Raw genomic sequence first — 21,531 nt, 5'->3', positions numbered from 1 at the left:
TCATCACTAGACGTCTTTCAGTGAAGACTGAATATTTGCTTAAGTCACTTACTCTAGTTCAGCCTCAAGCTCCTGCACTCAAGAGACTTAATAAGAGTAGAGAATAAATTCCTGGTCCCCCCCCCCCCCACGCATCCCAATGAAAGCACGCTCTCTGCCCTGAGCCACAAAGGGTTTTTCAGAGGAGGACAAGGCACAAACAGTCCTTGAGGCTCTTATCAGTCTTACCTTGCCCGAGTCTTGCACCCGTTATTGCTTCCTTTGCGCTGCCGAAGCCCAGCTCTCGGCACACCACGCTCGCCGACACCAGGTTCCAGTTGTCGTCGCAAACTGTTCCCCACTCTCCGTTTTTCAGCACTTCAACTCGTCCTTCGCCCGTGTTGGCTCCCCCTTTCAGCCTCACCAGCGGCTGCTGCAAGACCCAGACAGAAGCGGTGTTACCGCTGCTCAGAACGAAGCAGCCTTCCTCTACAGCTCTAACCCCAGCAGCACGGGGCTGCAACTAAGTTGTACTCAAGCCATGTAAAATCTGCCTGTCCACTGCAATTGCGATCGGTAGAACAAGTGATGTGACAGAGCGCAATTAGAAATGCAGAGCTGGGTGGCAGGTTCAGTTCCATTCATTTCTGTTCTTGTTATATTTCTATTATTATTATTATATTTCTGCTGGTCACTGACTGTAACTTCTTTACAGCTTTTCCCCAGTACCAAGCAGAGAGACCCGCCAGCTGCTGCTGCTGCATCCAAGAGATGTGTTGGTGTGGTGGGAGCTGTGCCTTAGGTATGGGAACACTGCATGGTTTGTGCAGACTCTGAGAGCAAAGACACTTAACTTTTAAAGCTGGAAGCATATACGGTTCTCCAGCCTGGGGTTACGCGAAGGCCATCCAAAGCCTACATGAAGGCTTAAGGAATTATGTTGCAGCTCGCACGGCTCAGAAGATTCATTAAGATTTACAAGACCTTTCGCCTCTGAGGCCTAGACCCTGCAAACTCTTGTGTGCAGACATGACTGACTCTGGGCAAACAAGCAGCGGGCAGGATCATGCTGTTCTCACTGCTTAGCGCTTTACTCAAGCGGTGCCTGAAGGCTCTGTCTGGGGTCTTGTCAGGCGCAGGAGAGCACCCACTCTTACAGCCACAGAGGTTTGGGGCTGGGGGACTGCTGGCTCCAACCAGGGGCTGCAGGCATCATCCGTAACACTTAATGCACCCTGCAAAAGACTCTCTAACCCAGCTGCAAGGGCCTCCAGACCTGGAGATCACCACAGTGTCCTAAGGTTGTCTGTACCTTATGACTGAAAATTTTCCTTTAGCATCAACTGAAATCTTTGCTGCAAGTTAAGACTATTCTTTCACATCCAACTGCTCCAGTGACACTGGGAAAAACTGATCCCAGGGTCCTTTTATAACAGCTTTTCGCTTATCTTAAAATTTTTACGCTACTACTCAGGCCTCTCTTTGCGAGACTAAACAAACACAGCTTTTCAGCCTCTCCTGTAGGACACGTTTTCCCAGCCTCTGGGGACATTTCTTTGGGACGTTTCTTTGCACAATACACAGGAGTAGTAGAAATACCAGCCTACTTCCACTGTATCTCTACAGGAGACGCAACCCAGCAGCATTTAAGTGACTGTGAAGCAGCAAAGCCCAGCAGCAACTGGGCGTACATTCAATTGGCTTGAGCAGAACAGCTCAAACAGAAACGTGACAAACGTATTTTCTTACTACTTGCTCACAGCCTTGCCAGCTGCAGCAGTGAGCAAGTCTCCCGCTCTGCTAAGCCTGCAGACAGAGGCCTGGTACCATGTAACTGTGAGGACAGCAACTCAGCCGGGCTTTAGCGAGAACGGAATATAAAGAGGGGACATTTGGCCAACAGGCTGGTTTGTAGCCAAGGGCGCATGCACGGTCATTTCCTACAGCTGATAATTCACTCTGATTTGTTACATCCTTAAATCCAGGCTTTTCCTACTTGACAGGTCGAGTTCACACCCTGCTCACCTCCTGCCTGAAGGCTTTTCGGAAGCCACTGTGGCTGCTCGGGGCGAAGGCACGTCCGGGGACGCAGCTGACCACAGCAGGCATCCCGTTCTCGCAGGTCGCGTTCTTCTCCGCATCCACATTGAGGTGATTGCCCAGCTTGCAGCTGGAGATGTGAGCCTCGTTCCCACTGCAGTCCATTGAGTAAGCCCAGTAACGCTGCTTCCTTCTGCTGGCAAACATCCTTAGGGGAATTAAAAATAAAAAATAGCAAAATCCATCAGAAAATAGTCAAGGGAGAGAATTCCCTGTGAATAAAGCTGTGGAACTCCCTACTTCATGAAATTGCTGACACTAATCCTGGGGCTGGATGTATTTTTTTAAACACTTGGCTAATTGAAGTCTATTACTGAATTTCTGGTGCAAGGACGAGTACAGGAGGTTTCATTAGTCCTTTGCTACCTACATTGCTCCACGAAGAGAAGCTTGGGGCAGAGTCAGTCTAGCACAGCCTCCATTCGACAATTGCACTGATGTAACTACATTTGGGAAAAAAAAACACCTTGAAGTAAAGTGAGGCCTGAACAGTATTATTTGAAGGTTGATCCGTTCATACAGACAATGACTCTACTGAGGTGTCAATTGAGAATAAATAAGATGCCTGGTTAAGCTAAAGATCAGAGGGGGTCAGAGATCAGAGCTGGGAGAGTTAATTCTGCAATGCAGAGTGCAAATAGGGGCCGTGCAACCACCACTGGTGAGTTTGGGTTGAAAAGCTGTTCTTTTTGCTGGCCATCACCCATCAGCAGTGAGAAGATGGCAGACTGGGAAAAAGGGACAGGTTTCCAGCTTCCCTAAAAGCTGCAGTGTTAACAACTGTGAGCTTGAAAGCAATTTCCGAGAGCACGAGCAATTCCCTTGATGACATGTTCACAGCAGAGGAGATTGGCAGCCGTTTCTGCCTCTTGCTCCCAAACTGGAGCACTTGCTTGGAGCTGCTCCAGAGACTAAGGGGGAAGGGGCGTGTGTGATAAATGGGAAAAGAAAATAATCTAGCTTCACCACAAAGCTGCCGGACAACTGTATTGGAGCTAAAATAATCAAAGAAGCAGAAATATGGGTCAAAGCATTACCAAAACAGAGATCTTAAAAGTTAAGTTAAAAATAGTCAAGACGCAGAGGAGCCAACGCCTTGCTGTGATCTTGACGTGGCTTTGCAAGATCCCTGTGCTGTTCCCTGTTCTGGGACTAACTGCCCTGCAGCCCCGGCGATCCAAGGATTAGCTGTGCTAAACAGCACAGCAATGTGCAGGGAGTCTGCTGGGAAAAGCAGCATCAACTTTAACTAACTGTAGCACGTCCCTGCAGGACAGGGAGCCTGAACGGGATCTGGTAACGGGACAGAGCCTTTTTTAGGTTGGTGGTTTGTATCTAAGCTCGGACAGGTTACGACTGAAAGTTACTCCCAGCTGATACCCTTTGGTGGTTCCATGCAGGCTAATCTGCGTTATCTCAGATGCTGGAGAAGACTTTCTTCTCGCCTTCTGCTCGCTGAGCCTTGCTGCCAAGCTCAGCAGTCATCCAGGCTCATATGCCTCGCAGCCACAAACTAATCCTTTCTGGAGCCAAATTTCTCTGGCTTGAGGTTGGGGCCAAATACAGCTGGGCTTGAGCTAGAGATGCAACTGCATCACGTGATGGGGAGTAAACACCCTACCAGGAAGGATGAAAGATGAGGCAGGTCCAGTAAATGCAGGCCTGAGGTCTGTCTCATGGAGCAGCAGCAGGCCACCTGCCTGTCTTGTGGGTAAAACACTGGCTGTCAAACTCCAAATCTGTCAAATCAGAGCTGTCAGGGCCTCCGAATCGACAGAAAATAAATGGGATAGAAAGAGAGGAATTAAAAAAGAAAAAAGAAATGAAAAAAAGAACAGGGAGGACACAGACAGCAAGAAAGTGTCAGCCACTTCTCAGCCAGAATGTCTGGTTCAATTTTGGACCAAACCTTGAAGCTTTTTCTTCCTCTTAAACTGTCCAGGATACCACATGCCGAGGCAGTGAAAGCCTGCGTCGAATGCTCTTGCACTGCTAGAGCTCAGCACCTGGGTCCCTTCAATGTTAACAACTCTCCTGGGTTGCAGAGAGGCCAGGCAGATTTGGGCATGCTTAACACACTGCAACGCATCTGCAAGTGCCCGACCTTTAGGGCCGTTACTCCATGTTCCCCTCGCGGGAGGCAGCTCTGCTCCCCCTCAGAGGCGTGCTGCTCTAACACCCTTTCACGCTGCTTGTTCCTTGTAGGAGCGAGAACGGGAAGGGTCATTTTCACTGCGGCCCTCCACGCACATGTGCAGAGCGCTCCGTGAACTCCAAGAGCCGACAAGAAACCCAGCCTGCCTTAGCGAAGCAATTAAGGGGATGCCTTACCATAGCAAACAGTGACCTCATCCTGGAAATTTCTTGAGGCATTAACATCTGGTTGATATTAACAGCCCTTGGTAAGCTAAAAGGGAAACAGCCAGAGAAAGCCCCACCTCATTTCCCATATGATCTCTACGGCCAGAAGCTCAGGGCATTCTTGTTATTTAATTTTTAACACACAAAGTGTGCAACCCCCCTCTCATTGACCTAGGTGTAAGCCAAGAGCAATTCTGCTCAGAGGTGTGAGTGAACAGTCATGCTGGAAGAGTTTAGCCAACTCCAGGTCAAACTGGAACCTAAAGGATTTCTACTGATCAGGACAGATGGACCTTCACTACACAAGCTTTTTTTTTTTTTTTTTTTTTTTTTTTTAAAAGACATAGCTTAAGCCCAGGGGCTTTGAGAAGTGTCTCAAGGTTTAGCTAAGCAACCTCGCTACGGTAAGGATGTGTCCAAGAGGACTTGGGGACCAGGCAAACGAGTTCTTTACAGGAGAGCAGAAAACAAATCATTGCACATATATATTGGGAAAATTCATCCATGACACACTGAATGCAAGCTGGTGAATTCCTCTCCAGGGGGTGTGAGCATACATTTCTGGTGCTAAGAACCATTTTTACCCTGGCCTAATTCTTCAAGCGTTTGTTTAAGTTAGCAAGTCTACTTTCTTCAGTTAGCCAGGCAGAAGAGAAGCCAGACCTGCCACCATCTGCCAAAGCCCTTCAGATCTTGGCTTTGCTAGGGAGAACCCAAACCATGCAGGTTTCTGTCACAGCCATACAAGTCGCCAACTGCCCTACACATCTGACCACTTTCATAACGGTGTGAGCAGTCTGGTAAAGCTGAGAGCGTCTCCCAGCCGCAGAGAAGAAAGGTCTGTTTGAACTGAGATTGAATCAAACATCCAGGAACTGCTGAGCTCTTCCACCCTTTGACCACTCTTGGACAAAACACAAAGCTGTAAGACAACCTCAAGAAGGCATCAGGTTCATCTGTCTGCCTTAGGCATCTCAGGTCGCAAACTCATATTCTTCCCATCAGTTAAGTGCATTTAATCCTACTTCTCTCTCTCAGCCAGAGCAGGGGCTTGCAGGAGGAGTTAACAAATAGCTCTTATAAAATAGCTTTGAAGAATGAACAAAAGCATGGAAACAGCACTGAGATTTGTTTCGTTTTCTAACATAAATTGTGCTGTCAACTGCACAGTCTAAGTTACATTCAGGAATAAAACCCTGGCATAGCGACAACGATGAACTAAGTTGTTTTCTTTCAAGCAAGATCCATCTGCAAATCATTTCACCTCCCACCATTGTGCAGCAGCGGAGCCTAATCTCAGTTAGCTCAGCATGCAAAGCTGTAGTTTGCGGGGAATGGGACGGCTGCGGCTATAGGAAGGGGCACTCGCAGCCCCAGCCAGCGCAGCTGCAGAGCCAGCCCAAAACCCGATTCCAGCCCCCGCCTCCCAGCCGTGGAACAAGCGCAGGAAAGGAGCCGCTCTTGGGAGAGCGGTATTTACAAATTAGGGAGAGCAAAGCCTGAGAAATGAGAAAAACGTTTCTGAGGCTTCACACTCACGTGGAGAGAGGGTTTAGTCCAAGTGACCAGAGTTGGACTCTTCTCTCCCCAAGACAGGACACGAGCAGAACGCGTGTGGGATAAACCACAGAGCAGCGCTCTCGTGGCCCAGCCGAGCAGACTGCAACGGTGTCATTCCGGTATCCTGATCATGAAGCAAAGATCGCTTTTGAAGTTTCCCAGCCCAGATTTTATATGGGTCCACAGACTGAGAGCTTTTCCTCACCAGCAAGCTTACCAGTAATGCTGGTTGTACTTGATGCATCTCCTAGCTCTCTGACCAAGAAGAGCTACCAGACGCACGCAAGCTCCTTACGTATTGTTTAGGACTCCAGTAATGCAAAGGCGAATGCCACAGGAAAGACGACAGCTCTTTAAGTTAACACTAACCAAAACTGCCCATCTGACAAGGTTTTACTCAGGAGAAGTTATGAACAAAAGCCCAAACTCTTCTCCCTCCAGTAAGATGACATCCTGTCTTGTTCCAGCCTGGGAAAATATTCAGCATATTTTCCAAAATATCTTTCTGTGGGTGCAGGAGCCCAGTAAGCCATCACTGCTTGCAGAAAATGAGCAAAGGTGGGGGAGGTATCATGACACCAGAACTACTTGAGTAACCTTTGTGATCTGGTGCAGACATCCCAAGCCGGGTAAGCACGGCATGTTCGTAACTCCAGCTCTGCTGAATGGCACTTTCAACATCGCTGACTATCGGGCTCAACAGCCATGCCTCAATTTTTCCATCTCTACATGCGCTATTGTAAGAGACATGACAGTTACCAAGTACCCTTTTATTTAAGGCAGATGGCTCCAGCTGCAAAAGTTAATGCTTTTCTTGGAAGCACCACTACTGAGGAGGAAGAAAAAACATCTACTTTGTCTTACTAGGGGTAATTTATTCTGCCTTTTTGCTCTGATGCAGGGGATGGGAATCTCAGAGCTGAGTCTGAGGGAGACATGCTATACGGACAGGAGCAAACACTCCTCTAACTGGTGTCCAGGGCAAAATGCGAGACTGTCTGGTAGCAATTATTAGGTCAATGCTCATCTCCATGGGAAGCCTGAAAACAGAATTCCAGTTGGGTTATTTATTTTATATTCTTTGCGCTGCTATGTGGCTTTACACTATTCCAACCCAAGGACCTCTTCAATTGATCACAATCTTGCTAATGAAAGGAATGAAACATGGCCAGTTGGTTCCAGGGGGAGCTTTCTGAAATAGCAGTCTCATGGGCCAAAAGGAGCAGGCAGGAAAACCACAACCCTTGCCTGGAGACTTCAGTTCTCCCCCTAACCAGTTGACACTTTTCCACTCCATAGGTCACACAGTAGAGGAAAGAAACAAGATGGATTTTAACCTAAAATATTTTGCATCTGTTCTAGCGTGTTATTTCTAGGGAAACGTGTAGGAAGAAACACGTCTGTGCTGAAGACTGGTGACAGAAAGCAAGCTGAAACAATGACAACAAAAAAGACCAGAGCTCCTGACTTTCAAGAAACAGCAGGAAATGCAGCTTGAACATGCATGAGCTGCATGAAGCTCCAAAAGACACAATGTTCTCCCTACGGATTACAGTTTTCTTCCTTCATTTTAATGCAGTCGACGAATATAGGAAGAAAAAGCAGCTCTAAAATCACAGCTGCTCCAGCCTCTATCCTCCTAGACCATCTCAGATGCACAGGCAGAAGCAATGTTGGGAGCAGCAGCATGGACACACTACAGACATTTTTAGCTCAGCACTGCACTCAGCTCAGAAGAGGCTTTAATGGACAAAGCAAGTCATACAGCTGGAGGTGGCTGGCAGCTTTTCCAGACCGGGGCCCTGAGGAATTGTCAGTGCCAACAGAGCTGAACTGGAGTTAGCAACAGTGGGAGATTTACAAGGAAATATTCCCCTGGGCAGATTGCTCTTTTGTGGGTGATTTGGCAGCTGGACGCCCAGAGCCATGGAAGGTGAGCCTCCATGGGAGCCAAATGCCAAAGCAGCTAGTAAACACAGGGAAACGTTATCAGAGGTGTGAGGCCAGGAATTGCATGCAATAGCAGAAAGGAGGACCCTGGGCAATAAAGCAAAACAAAGACCCATTTTATTGCAAGATTACCCAAATGGAGCTTTCAGTACATATCAGACCTGATGCTACAGCTGAAACTGCAGAGGGATGGGGTAACTACTTAGATTCGCCTGCAGCTGATGGGTTTACAGACAGAGTAGTCAGTTTGCTCGCATATATATATCCCTGCACACACCACAGAACCAAACCCCTCACTGGTGAAGAAAATGACTATCCCACAGCTGGAAACAAAAAAAGATTTCTCAGGCTGAATTTCCATGTCTCCTACTATAGCACCTACCCAACATTAAAATTGATACTGCACTTGATTTTCATCCAGAAGGTGAGGATCAAACCATTCCCCTGTCTGCACAAGGAAATGCTTGGCATTTTAAATATTTACACAGAAGGAAAATCTGATCTGAAGGAATGAAGCCGTTGAAGGCTTTTCTACCTTAAAGTCTCCAGTGTCATTTGACGATTTGCATTTTTGAACAAGGCCCCGAGTGTTCAAAGAAACATGCCTGTGTCTCACACAAAGCTCTGCTCTTACTTGTAGACCTTGGCGTTGTATTTCCTCTCACTCGGAAATCCAAACATGCCGCAGACAACTCGGGAATTTTTCATGGTCCAGTGCTTGTCACAGATCTGCTTCCAGGTCCCTTCATCTTTCACCTCCACATAACCTTCTGTGACAGGCACCCGCTTGCGGTAGGTGGCGAGGATGGCACGGATTCTTATGTCTTCCACTTGGATGTTCATGTTCTGCGAGCAAAAAAGAAATACAAACGATGCTGGCTTGCAAGGGGACTGGTTCTGTGGCTTAGAGATGGGGAACAGAAATCAGCGCATCAGGGGTATGGCTGAACAGAGAGAGGAAGGAGGAGGAGCTGTTTAGAAAAAGTCACAACAGGGAGGTAAGCAAACCCTTCCATCCTGCAAAAGATGATGTTTTTCCTCATTTAAAAAGAAGCATTACTTAACAAGTCACTATATAACGAATCTCCTTTGTTACTTAAATTCATTGAAAGTGTTTGTTTCAGACCTTAATTCAGTCCCAGCTGTTATGGAAGTGTACCAAGAGCAGCTTAGGTAGGCCTGCTTTTATGCTGGCAGAGTGCAGGGAAGGGGGAGCCCTGGCAGGGAACCGAAATCGGGGCTCATCTCACCACAAGGCATCCCTTCCCCACCCGGCCGGGGCGGTCCGAAAGCCGGGACCCGGGCTTGCGGACATGGGCTTTCACCACTTGCTCAGGCTGGATTCCCCTCCAGCTGCAGCGTTACTCGGGACAGCAAATGAGTCATGAAGGTTGAACGGATTTCGCATTTGGAGCCTACGTGAGGACACTGCGCAAACAAACCTTGCAGGGGCCCAAGCCCAAAGCAAAGGCTCACTGGAAAATATCTGCTGTGGCAAGCAATTACAAAAGAGCTACTGAAAATTTTATAACTTGCTTCCAAGAGAGCTTTTCTAGACAAAAATATATAAAACCACGTGGTTCCCCAAGCAGTTACATCAGAACAGAGGAATTCTCCCCTCCCCTCCCTCAAATTCAATCACTTGGAAAAGAAAAAAGCCCAGAGCTTTAAAGAGACACGGGCCTCTCCAGATTACTCCAGTCACGACAGATAAAGGTATTAAAGTTAGGGAAGTCGCACTGGGATTTGCAGAGCCCTGCAAATAGACGTGGCACATCCATTCCCCAGATACACCACTGACACTGATGCAGCTAACAGATCCTTTTTTTTTTTTTCTCTCCCTACAGCTACCACTCAGCTTTACAGCAGACATGAGCACTGATAGTCCCACTTGGACAGGGCCAGGCTCACAGTTTAGGCTCAGATTTTTAAACCTCTTATAGCCTATATATATAAAAAACATATATATATATTTTACATATACATACATATATATATATCTGAGCTTGTTACATCTGAGACACTTCATGATGTTCAAAGGGTCTGATGCAAATGCAATGAATTCACACAACTGGGGACTTGATCCTTAGTAGAGAGGCTGAAAACCTGTACATCTCCTGTGTAATCTGGAAAGTCCTTTTGCAACACAGAGTTCCTCCTCTGCTTGGCAGATTCTCCTGAAATATTGCATCGCTTTTGCCTCCATGCTGTCAGGAAAGTATCAGAGCCTCTGTGCACTGAAGGCCTTCTGAGACTGGTTTCCAGAGCCTGCAACTCACTTCTCCTCCAGTGCAATTTATGAAGCGTTTCCAGTTCTTCACTCCATGCAGAAAGCACGCTTACCTGGAGCCAAGGCCAGTGCCTCCTGACAGAGCACCTTATTTCTCTGCTCCCTCTATCTTCTCCTGAAACTGTGCCTCAGTTTCTTCACCAAACAAGGTAATAAAAGTCTTAAACCATTTGGAAATAGCTTTGACTGCTGAGGATCTAAAAATGTTTTTAGTAAAAGCCTATTAAAAGGATTAACCCAAAGGACAGAAAGCCAAAGCTTAAAATGGCACTGGAAAAGCACACGAAACGATAGCAGCTAAGGAGGAAATCTGCATCGACAGCTGAGAAAGTGGGCGAGAGCCTAAGTGATTTTTTCCGTCTGTGACTGCAGGATATATCCACCCTATATAAAGCCCTAAGTACGTTTGCTACACGGAGTTACGTCACTGTCAGCCCTGCTGCCTAGTCAAGCCACTGAAATGGAATATTTTCCCTGACTAGACCCGACATCAGCAGCATGTTGAGATCCACCCAGGGTTTTTCAGCTTCCATGTTGTTTGAACTTCCGCAGACCAGAGGCCTCAGTCTGTACTCGGCATGATGGAGAAGGGCTGTTCAGGACCAAGTGTGATCTCTCATACAAGAACGATGTTCAAAGATGCCTGCGTTTTGCAAGGAAGCTGCGTGACAGCAGTTGCTAGCCTCATCTGAGCTGTGCAGAGTGCCATTCCAGATGTTAAACATCTGCCTGCTGCTTCCACCACAAGAGAGCAGAATCATTATTCCCACATTGCATCTATTAGTCATTGCTAATACACCACTATGCTCACTGCTGCAGCATCAGAGATCTTCACAGAGATGGAAGCTCCCTCACCCCGGGTCGTGATAAACCTGAAAAGCCTTCAGGGTAAATAGAGCACTCAAAGGATGGAGGAAAGAAGGTGCTATCAGCCTCCTTTTGCAGATTGAGAAGTAAGGGGAAGAGAAATCGAACCACTTCTCCAAAGACCTTAAGGGCAGAGAATTGAATACATGTATCCTGAGGCCCAAACTCTACCCTCCACACAAAGCTCCCTCCTGCATCAGGGAACATCAGCTAAACCTCTAGCGCTAAAGAGCACATTTGGATTTCTTTTGCCTTCCCACTCCACCAACCTAACAAGCAGCTGTGTTGCGCAAAAGCGAAGACATCCAGCCTGTCTCTGACAGATGCCAATAACATATGCTGAGGAAAGGTATCTGAGCAGAGCAAGCATGCAGCAATACTTCCCTGCATCTGCATCTATCTCATGGACTTCCTGAGCCAGAGGTTACATTCTAGTGTTCAAAAGCCTCAGGTGGATTTAGGAATCCCTTGCTGTGATGTGCTGGGATTTATTACATCAGAGCAACAAGCAAAGGAAGAAACCTGCCCAAGTTAGAGGAGGAGAGGGACACCATGAAATTGCAAAAATTAAAAGCTTTAAAAGGAAAGCTTGGGAATTCTGTTAGAGATCTGCTGATTTGCCTGTTATTTTTGCAATTAGTTCAGCAGCTTAACAAATAAGCACAGGTTTCTGCATGCATTCCCAGAAGAGCTCTGACCGCCGCAGCAGCAGGGATGCCAGGGTCGCAGTCAGGGCCCCTTGGTTGCTCTGATGGGGACTGTGGCACCCATGACCCAGCATGGACTCCGGAAACCTGCATTCCCTGCTTCCAGGCTGTGCATTTGGGCAAGTCTCTTCCACCAACTCTGACTGGACTAGGTCATCCTCACGGGTCATTTTACAGAAGTGAAATATAAGGTGCAAACTTAAATGGGGCTCAAAAAAGCACTGTCAGAGCCAGCATGATACCTCAGACCCTGCAGGCTCTGGTACAGAGGTCCCATGACATGTCTCTCCTCCCAGAGATGCTGACATATATGCACAAAGAAATCCTGCTCTGACTTGGGACTCTGCATGAATCCAACTGTTTTGTCCTGCCTTTTTCCCTGTATTTGCCAAGGAAAAAAAAAAAGTGAGCAAACTAGCATGAAATAAGTTATCATTTCATTCCCTTGAGGGTATTTCAATCTTCAGAGAGTTATAGCAGACCAGCACACAATGAGATGTTCATGCTCTGAGAACAAAACCAATCCACCTTCCACTCCCCTTTCTGCTCGCAGAGAACAGGGCTAGAGCAGAGAGTTATTGATAAAGCAGCTCAAGGGTTTGCACCGAGTGTGAACAAACAGCAAAATGTCTGCGAGAAGAATTCAAAGGACTGCAGACCTCAGCTTTAAACTGGAAGATTAAAAAACAAAGGGGCCAAAGTAAGTATAATGTAGGTTTCCCAAAGAGAAAGGATTGCTAAAAGCTTTCTCCCAATAACCCTTTACAGATTCGAATGGTTTCCTTTCTCTGCAGAGTTTTTGTTACACTGGGAGTATTCAATAATGAAAATACAGGCAGACATGTTTCACCTTCCAACACCAATGTGTAGACCGGCTGGGTAATGATGAAAACAGACTCCACATAAAAATCAGAAGTAAACAATATTTAATAGCTGAAGCAGATTTTTGTTTAAATTGCCCTCCCTATAATTTACGTACACGTGGAGAGAAACGCCTGCAACTAGTTCTCATGTCAACAGCAAAAAATCTCATGTCCGAAAGGCTTTACTTATTCTCATCTTATAACTGCACACAGAAGCTACAAGGTAACTCTGGGGCTGGTGAATCTCCCAGCAAGAGTGGGATTCGTAGAGTTGTAGCTGCTTCCCACGCCTGGGATCTTGTCCTGACAGGCTGTATGCCGGCTGGGATATAAGCAGGCAGCAAGAAAGGATGCTCTGCTGGTAATGCTTCACAGCTGGGGAGCGCAGGCAAGGAGAGACTCTTGGTTGCTTCACGGTGAAATTGCAAAGCAGTCACCCGCAGCTGAGTGTGCCAAGCTCCCACTTCAGGTATCAAACAAACTAGAGCCTTCAACGATACCTATTTCAAGAGCCATACAGTCATTCAGCAGAGAGTGACACTACCTCTAGGAAGAGAAACTGGGTTGATTACAACCCACACTGTCGGTAGGGAAATAGAGGCCCAGTCTCTAAAGCCAATGGGACCTGGTGTGCATAGTCTAAGACTGAAGAACGCAAAGCAGGAAGGGGGCGAGAGCACCGTGCACAAACCCAGGACTCAGCTCCCTCCATGCAATCATCTGCCCCATGGGAAATGTGCTGCTGGGAATTTCTACCCGTGCAGCACAAGAAGAGACCAAACCCAGAAGGAGTTAACTCTCATGGCTCATGCATGACAGTCCTTCCCTTCTGAGCAAGCCTTGCACAATTTCCACCTATTTAGGCCAACAGCTGTGGAGATGTAGGTGCCAGCCTTTTTTTTTTGTTGTTAAAATTCCAAATCTTAGAATTCGTCTACAAGCTTAATTCAGATCTGGATCTCCAACCTCTCCTTTGCTTATGAAACAATCCCACCCACGTATTTGAGGCTGAATCAGCTCTTGCCTTTATATTCTGCTCTCCAGAAAACTACTTGCTCAGGAAGGACTGCATGTCTTGCATTGCTGACCCCACTTGCTGGGGTAAGTGGGTCTGCTTCATCGTAAATACCGGCCTCATTCCTCTAGCTGCAGCTTTGCTTTCATTGGAGACATCTATTCTTCTGGCACAGATTAGCTCCATTAAGGAGGGAAGCATGCAAGCAACAAGAAATCCTAAGAAACTTTTCTCCTGCTTGAGTTAAACCTCCTGAGCCTTGAAAGGTGTGAAGAACCACAAGGCAAGATAAAGAAACAAGTTGGGTATGGGAGGGAGGGGGGGGAAATACAGCAGGTCTGTAGATGCATTCACAGCTCTGGCTTCCACATCAACTTGCTTCTCACCAGAGCCACCTGACTGTATATAACGATGTATAAATTAAACCAAAGCTAAAATAGCTTTGTGGTCTGAGCCTGATGAGATCCTGTTCAGTTCCAGGGTTGCCACAGATCTCCTCCCTGTTTGCTCAGGCCTCTCACTCACGCTTCCTCGCCCTTTCTCTGAAGTGAAAGCAACGCTAAGCCCATCTCACCTCATCTGAATTATAAAGCCTCTACAGCAAGGACTACACATCTGTATTTGCCCAAGTCCTAACACAGCAAAGATGTGATTTTGGTTGGGACTTCCAGCATTACTACGATAAAAATTACCATAAAAAATGGGGAAAAAAAGGGTCAAACTATTCTGGGTTGGGCCATATTCTTCCCCTGCCACAAGCCTCCTTGTGTCCAAGACCCACACTGCATTTTCTTGCTGCTGCTCTTCAGAGCCGGACACAAAAGCCCACCGCAAGCCAACACGCTGAGTTGTGTTATGAAACCAGTGAATCTCAGCTTCAGAAAGCTGGGGCCTGCCTGGGGACAGCAAAAAGAAAGGGGGTTGTTTTTGAGCTTTCACAAAAGGATTCCTGGCTCCAAAAGCTTTCACATGAGCCTCAGCTGCTTTTGTTTCCACTCTCTGAACCAAATGCTTCCCCACAGCTTCAGATCTGATTGCAAAAACTGATGCAACTTTCGTAACATTTTCTTTCACCTTTTGCCATCTGTTTCATATTGGCAGAACAATTACGCCCATGGCAGTACGCTTGTGTCCTCCTCCGCTGCCCAAGCTAAGAGACACCCTTTCTTCTTGAAACAGCTGGCTCTGGCAGCTACCTGACCTCCAGGTAGTGATGCAAAACAAACTATCTAGGCATTCGGGAGGTTCAGTTCTTACCCCAAATGCTTGATTTAGCATGCAGCCTCCTTGCATTTGCTAAGTATAGCTCTGGCTAGTTCACATTCGTTGCTCTCCCGCTTTAAGATTCTCCATTATCCACTAAATTGCACGATTAGGTTAAGAGATCACATGAGCAGGATTTTATGCAGAATCGCACACCTTTACAAAAGGTGTTTTTTGAGGAAAATGATAGTCCCTGAACAAACAGGCTTCCACCCAACATCAGGGACTTGGACGCATCGTCACATGGACCTGCAGCCTCACTAAACCCTCGGTCAGAGATCCCTCTCCCCCGTTAAATGCACCTCTGTTACACAGACTTTCCATCCTCCCTCTCCACAAGGAAAAATCTCACCTTTGCCATCCTGCCAGCCTGTTGCAGCTTCCTTGTCAATCCCAACTCTCTCCTTCCCTATTGCCTGACCCATCCCACTGCCCCAGGGGTGCAGAAAACTATTCATAGCACCATTTTTCATTTACAACAGAGCCCCAGGATTTCTTGGCATCCCAAACAACAGCACTTTAAGATGGCAACTCGGAGGAGAAATGAATGTTGCTCTGGTCTGCGAGCATCGTGGTCAGAGGTTTTCACGTTGAGCAAAGCTTCTACATCCTCCACTTCCTTTTTCCTGAGTTATCTTAAAGATCCCCTGGATCAGCTGCTCTAAGCCAGCCACATTTATTACCTGCCCTCTGCACTGCAAAACACAACAAGATCACGCTCTTTCTCAGGCTTGGTTAAATAGCTCGTTGTCTTGTGTAATGGAGAAATGGTTAATTGTAACAGCTGTCAGCTTCTCAGGCCGAGTGACTCAAGATACAGTCAGCACAAGGAGACAAACCGGTGAACTCTGTCCCATGAGAAAGAGGAGCAGACCAATGACAGCCTTCGCACTCTTGGCCCTACCAGCTCCACGGCCTGTATCTTCTGCTAGATGACAAACACCAAATCTGCCCAGCAAACCCAGCACCTGGTCACACCATAAACCATCACAAAGGAGCCCCTGAAACAAGCAGGAAGAACTCTCCCCACGCATACTTTAAAATTATAGCAATACAGAAACGTGGTGGCTTAACACAACAGCAGCTTACTTAACATTCATCTGGAGCTTGCTCCAGAATGGATGCTGAGATCCCCTCTAAACGCACAAAGCATCAGCATTTATGTTATGCAAGGGCTTATATTTAGAGAGAAGTAAACATTTACACCAAGGAGAAAGAGATTAAAACACTGTTGTCATAACAAACAAGAAAATAAACCTTCTATTCTCAAGCAGTCTTGAGAACAGGAATATCAAGACATAGAGCTGAAGTCTCAGATGGAGACAACCCAAATTGCAGCTCCTCACGGTATGGCTACAGTCTCCAGTCATTGCACAGCAGGAAGCTAGAGAAAAGAAAAATTTAGTGTGCACCAGGCCACAAGCAATGTCCCTGCCCTCCTTCCATCCTTGCACCTTCCAGGCAGAAACTGCCCAGCCTGCAGGAGCATTTCGCACCACCTTATCCCACTGTGCTCAACTTCTCTAGGAGATCCTGAGCAGGGCTTCGTGGTGCCCTCGCCACCAGTAAAGAAACCTGCACAACGCAGTTCAGCCCTCCTTTAACTTGGCATAGCCAGACCCTTTGGGCCACTGGCCTTTGAAGTGAGATTCTTATGCTTCACACATGCCCAGAAGGGAAAAGGAGGACAGAAATAGCAGCCCAGCCCGGTATGTTTAACCAGGCCTCAGTCTGCCCACAGTCTAGTCGCAGGTACCAGATCTATTTGTGAATACGTAATGGCTGCAGCCATTTGATATATTTAGAGCATGTCCTATTTGAAGCATGTGTGTGTGTGCACAGAGGAAGAGGGCGGACAACAAATATTTTGTTAAGGATGTTTTGGGGGGATAAGTTAAAAGACATACCTAGCGTGCATTTACTAAAGAAATATACTAAAAGTAGGAGCCAGCTACTGTGGCCTTAAAATTGCTGGTCAGCCCAGCAAGGCAGTCACAGGTGGGCTTGTGCTGTGTTTGGACAACGCAAAGTGGCTACACATACCGTTTGAAAAGCAGGGTCTGCATTCCCCGCTCACGGTCTTGTGGACACACATTAAATCATTCTGATTTCAGAGCTGCTGGCATCCGGCAAAGACTTAGGGAAACATTCAAGACTGTGCACACATTTACACTGCCGGCCTTGGCACCATATAAAGGAACCTTAAGGCAGGTCCACGCTACCTACCCAGCCACCTTCAGACGCTTGTGAACTGCAAGAAACAACCAGCAGCCGCACTGTATTTCGGCATAGATTTTAACCTGCTCCTTGTACCTTTTGCTGCGACGTTATCAGTGGAAGGAGGACTGCAGTTCAGGACAGAGTCAAGATGAGCAGTTTCTGTTCCCAGCTCTTTTCGGCTGTTTAGCTATGTTTCAGGTGAGTTGCTTAGCTCCTGGCCCTTCACCTTGGTGGCTTCCCTGCCTCATCTGCAAAACAGCTGTAGTGTTTACTTGGGGCAAAGGCACAGCACAAGATCCCATGGGTATCTATAACATGCTCAAGGGTTTTTGGCTAAAGGAGCAGATTCTACTTGTTGTTTTACAAAGCTTGAATTATTGCAATTCAGCATTTATATTTTTAGGACTTATTGCCTGTCCCTCTCAAAGTCCACGGGAGGGTCAGCAAGCAAAGAGCTTCCATGTTCCCGGATACGCTCTGAGCCCTTAAAACCAACGTGACGGAATTTTTTCTTTCACCCTCACTGACCTTCACATGCCTAAGACACTACTCACAGCGCTTGCCACACTGTACGCGTGGCAGAGTTACTACAACAAACAACACGGGTAACATGCTCTACAGTCATGGCTGGACCCAAGTAATACATCAAGCTGCTAACGTGGATAACGTTACACAAAACTGGGAGCTTTTACTCCAAGCTATGCTTTAGCCAAAAAAGAAGAAACGCAAGCTAAATCAAACCCAGAGAAGACACAGTGAGTTGAACACTAGTGTTAGTCTAACAGTGAACTTGGCCGCATCGCACTGGGTGCGCAGATGCCTCAGCGAAGGATCGCAGCACGTGGATTCAACATCAGCTTCCTTGTGTCCCTGACCATCCACATGGCTCTGGGCAGCCTTTACCTTTCCATGCAGTTATTCAGCTAAGACATGCTCAGCCACATGCTTGCAGCGCCTCCTTGTATGGCTCCTGCTTTTTAACCCTTTCGGGGTGGGTGCCTTACTCTCATAGAGCCAGAGTCCCCAGCAGGAAAAGTACCTGCCTTTCCCCTCTTAATGCTCCCAGAGGCGAACAGGTATCAGCAGACGAGGCCAAGCCGCCAGCTCTGTTCTTTCCATTAATGAGACTGTCTGCATATTTAGTCTACACACTTAAAAGGGTGGGGTGGGGGGGGGAAGACCTCTAAAATGCCTCCATGTCATCACACCCTGCATACAAACCGAGCAAACACTGCTTTCCCAGCTTAGGAAAGGTGAGCAACCTTTGGTGTTTACACAGCCCCCGAGCAAAGGGGGTATCGGGCTAACCCTGCCCGGCCAGCAGCCCGTGAAAGAGCCGTCCTGCCATGCGCATTCATCTCCCTCCAAGAAATAATCCTTTGAACAAGGCCCAAGGCGAAAAGCTGCAGTGGCTGCAGAAAATATCAAGCAAAAATGATGGGAGTTTCTTTGCCCTTTAGGAGGAGACTGATGGATTTCAGAGCTGCCCTAACCTCAGTCCTGTTAGGAGAGTTAACCTCTTCCTGCCTGGCTGTCTTCTATCTTCTTATCACAGTTATTCCATCACTCGCCCTGGGCCGTAACGTTTCACGCTGGCCTTCAACTGTCAACTTCTTTCACAGAAGCAAGGGTAAGGCACTGCCCCTTCCCATCAGCAGGGAACGGAAAGGCGTGGGGACAGGAAGAGATATGACGTAACCCTCAAACTATGAGCTGTGACGGGAAAAGATCTGTCTGAGCATATATATAAGCCAAGTGGTTTATGGTGATGGAAAATTTCATCCTATACTACTTATCTACAGCATTTCCAAACTGGGAAATAGAGGTATGCACATTGTCCAATAAAAATAAACTCTGCTTGAGGGATATCATGTTGCTTTTAAAAGAGTGTGAACTCTTTGCCTGTCAGAGTTTAGGAAGCAAGGCCAGATCTGAATGAATGTCAATTTGCACAGCCCCTCCGAGCTGGAGCCCTGTTGAAATGAAGTCAGATGTTTTCTTATACCTGCTGGCTTTCAGCATTAAATCTTAGCAGCACTTGGCAGGCCCAGAGAACTCAGCACTAGAAGGTCTTTAAGACACTTTCTAAATGATGAATTTAAGATGGTCTATCTGTCCTCGGCAGCAGGAAGATAGAGAGCTCTCTATTAGGGAGAAATCTAAGTGCAACGGCACACGTTTGGTAGTGCATTAACCAGGCGGCACAAAGCACATATTTCCCCTAAATGCCTGCAACAGGAAGGCAGAACAAGTCTGCTACCCCTACCCCACTGCCGTTTACACCCTGACACATTAACGTGCACTGAAGTCGGCACTTGTTCCTGGTAGTCTGCTGGCTGTAAAAACAATCAGATCCATTTGGGAAACATTACAGTTGTTACTAATTACTGTGGGAATGTGGCATTAAAAAGTGCAATTTGGTATATAAGCTTTGTGCATCATTTTAAACCAGCTCTATTTTGAGTAAACCCTGGTTTTAAAAGCAGTGTAAGGGTAAACTGAAATATCGCCCACTGGAAATCTCAGTGGGAGATTTGTACTGGTTTAGCTTCATCAGCTTAATAGCTGAAGCCAGTGGAACTGGTGGAGAAACCCAACCACAGCATTGCTATTCAGTAAAAAATTCCAGGCCACTCAATCCTTGATCTCATTCCAATTAGAAAACATCAGTTGGACAAGCCGTGGGCTACCCAGAAGCTTACAAATCTATGATGTTTCCTCTGGTGAATGCAAAGTATGACATCCAGAATTCCCAGGCATGTCAGAGAGGGCGAAGACTTTCAACTCGCTTTCACACAAGCCTTTTGACCCCCCTGTTTTGATGACCCTGTGAGTAACCCTTCTCATCATCTTTGACTCGAACTATGTCACACCAGCTGCTAATGAGATAAGGCAGGATTAGGAAGAGGAGGAAAGCTGAACAGAGGGGGAAGGTTTAAACATTTGACAGCTAGCTGTGACTGAAAAATACTCCACAAGGGCATTTTAAAAATTTACAGCACATCACCTTTAGCCTTAATCCTGCTGCAATAAAACCAGTAGAAAAAAAGAACCTTTCAGCTCCCGTTGACCTTCAAGGAATAGAAAAAAAATCAGTCGGGCTTTGCAAAGTAGAAGCAACAGTATGGTTCTGTCCAAGTCGTTTAGAAGCCTCAAGCAGCAGTGTGGCAAGGTGAAGGGCACAGATGCTGCTCGGGATTCTCAAACTTGCCCTGCTGATGGACATCAAGCTACAGAAACTGTGCTGAAAATAAACGCATTAGTTACAGAGACCTCTCAATTCACAAAGGACAGAAATTATTCCCCCTTAGTCAAGCCTCTAAAAGCCCAGACAAGCGATAATCAGATTCATCTCAGAGGCTACGTCTTGCTAGGAGACAGGTAACGACATTGCACTGACGTGAGGGAAAACCATTCTGCCTGAGAAGCTCTGTATCTGGGTGCAAATACCAGCAATTTCCATTCCGCAGAAAGCCAGCTAGCACTCTTTGCTCTGTTCACCCTTCTCTGCTGCGGTACTAACACTGTGCCTGCTCACAATGAAACCCCAGTGCCACGTTAACACTAAACCCATGGGCACATAGAGCTGGGAGTGGTGATGGCCCAGAAAACCCATGGGCCCAGAAAATACAACACTATTTCCTGCCAACTCTTACAGGCGAGCCAGGCTGGCGACTCTCAGCTTACTGTAGGTACTTAAAAACAAAGCTATTCTTCGTTTTTTGTTGCATCAGTTCAATGTCCATTAGTCACCAGTGCCCCTTGGCAATTGCTGGGAATGCTGCTGCTTGTAATGTCGTGTGGATGCTTTCATCCATACCCAGCTCCCAAGAGCTGCCAGGACATGGGGAATATAGCTTATCCCACATCTATTTCTCCTGAGAGATCCTGTTGGTGACTCATGCTTCTACCATGTGAACTGTTTCGATCTCATGACTCATTTTACTTTTCATACATGAAGCCTAAACACCCACACAGCATCAGCACAAGCTAGTCCTCAATTACCCAATGTGTTCAACTCATTAGTCAAACTCCAGTGCTTAGCTAACGGAAAAGCAGAGCCCTCCGAAGTTTTTATGATTAACATCTGAAGCATCTCAGAGTAATGTGTCCTCTGTCTAGACTAAAGCATCTTTTCTTCCAGTCCTCTGCTCTGAGGATTCACTGTGGCTGTGGGGAAGTCAGCATCTGCCAAAGCCATCGCTGATGTTCCATGATCTCGCCTCCTTCCCCACGCAACAACAGGGCCATTGACCCAGGCAGTTTGGGATCCCTCTGCAAGGTCTCCCCCTTCCCTCCTTGGCCAAGTGAAGCAAGGTCAAGGCAAGCAAGGCTTCTGCCCTCATATCCTACACA

At 47.0% G+C, this 21,531-nt stretch overlaps 1 protein-coding gene across 9 annotated transcripts in view; it reads right to left on the bottom strand.

The window, feature by feature from the left end:
- Positions 1 to 21,531, bottom strand: part of LOXL2 (lysyl oxidase like 2) — a 64,534-nt gene that overhangs the window by 18,668 nt on the left and 24,335 nt on the right. For all 9 annotated transcript variants that reach the window (XR_010886573.1, XR_010886572.1, XR_010886574.1 and 6 more), the window contains 3 exons: positions 8,585 to 8,796; positions 2,005 to 2,227; positions 229 to 412 (listed from right to left, as the gene is read on the bottom strand). Coding sequence is in view for 6 of the 9 variants with exons in the window: in XM_067312562.1 (XP_067168663.1) it covers positions 229 to 412; positions 2,005 to 2,227; positions 8,585 to 8,796 (619 nt within the window). In the remaining 3 variants the exon portion in view is untranslated. The remainder of the gene's footprint in view (positions 1 to 228; positions 413 to 2,004; positions 2,228 to 8,584; positions 8,797 to 21,531) is intronic.

Source organism: Apteryx mantelli, chromosome 29 (genome assembly GCF_036417845.1).
Source record: "Apteryx mantelli isolate bAptMan1 chromosome 29, bAptMan1.hap1, whole genome shotgun sequence".
Taxonomy (NCBI): Eukaryota; Metazoa; Chordata; class Aves; order Apterygiformes; family Apterygidae; genus Apteryx; species Apteryx mantelli.
Note: the sequence above shows the minus strand (reverse complement) of the source record. Positions and strands in the feature narration are given on the sequence as shown.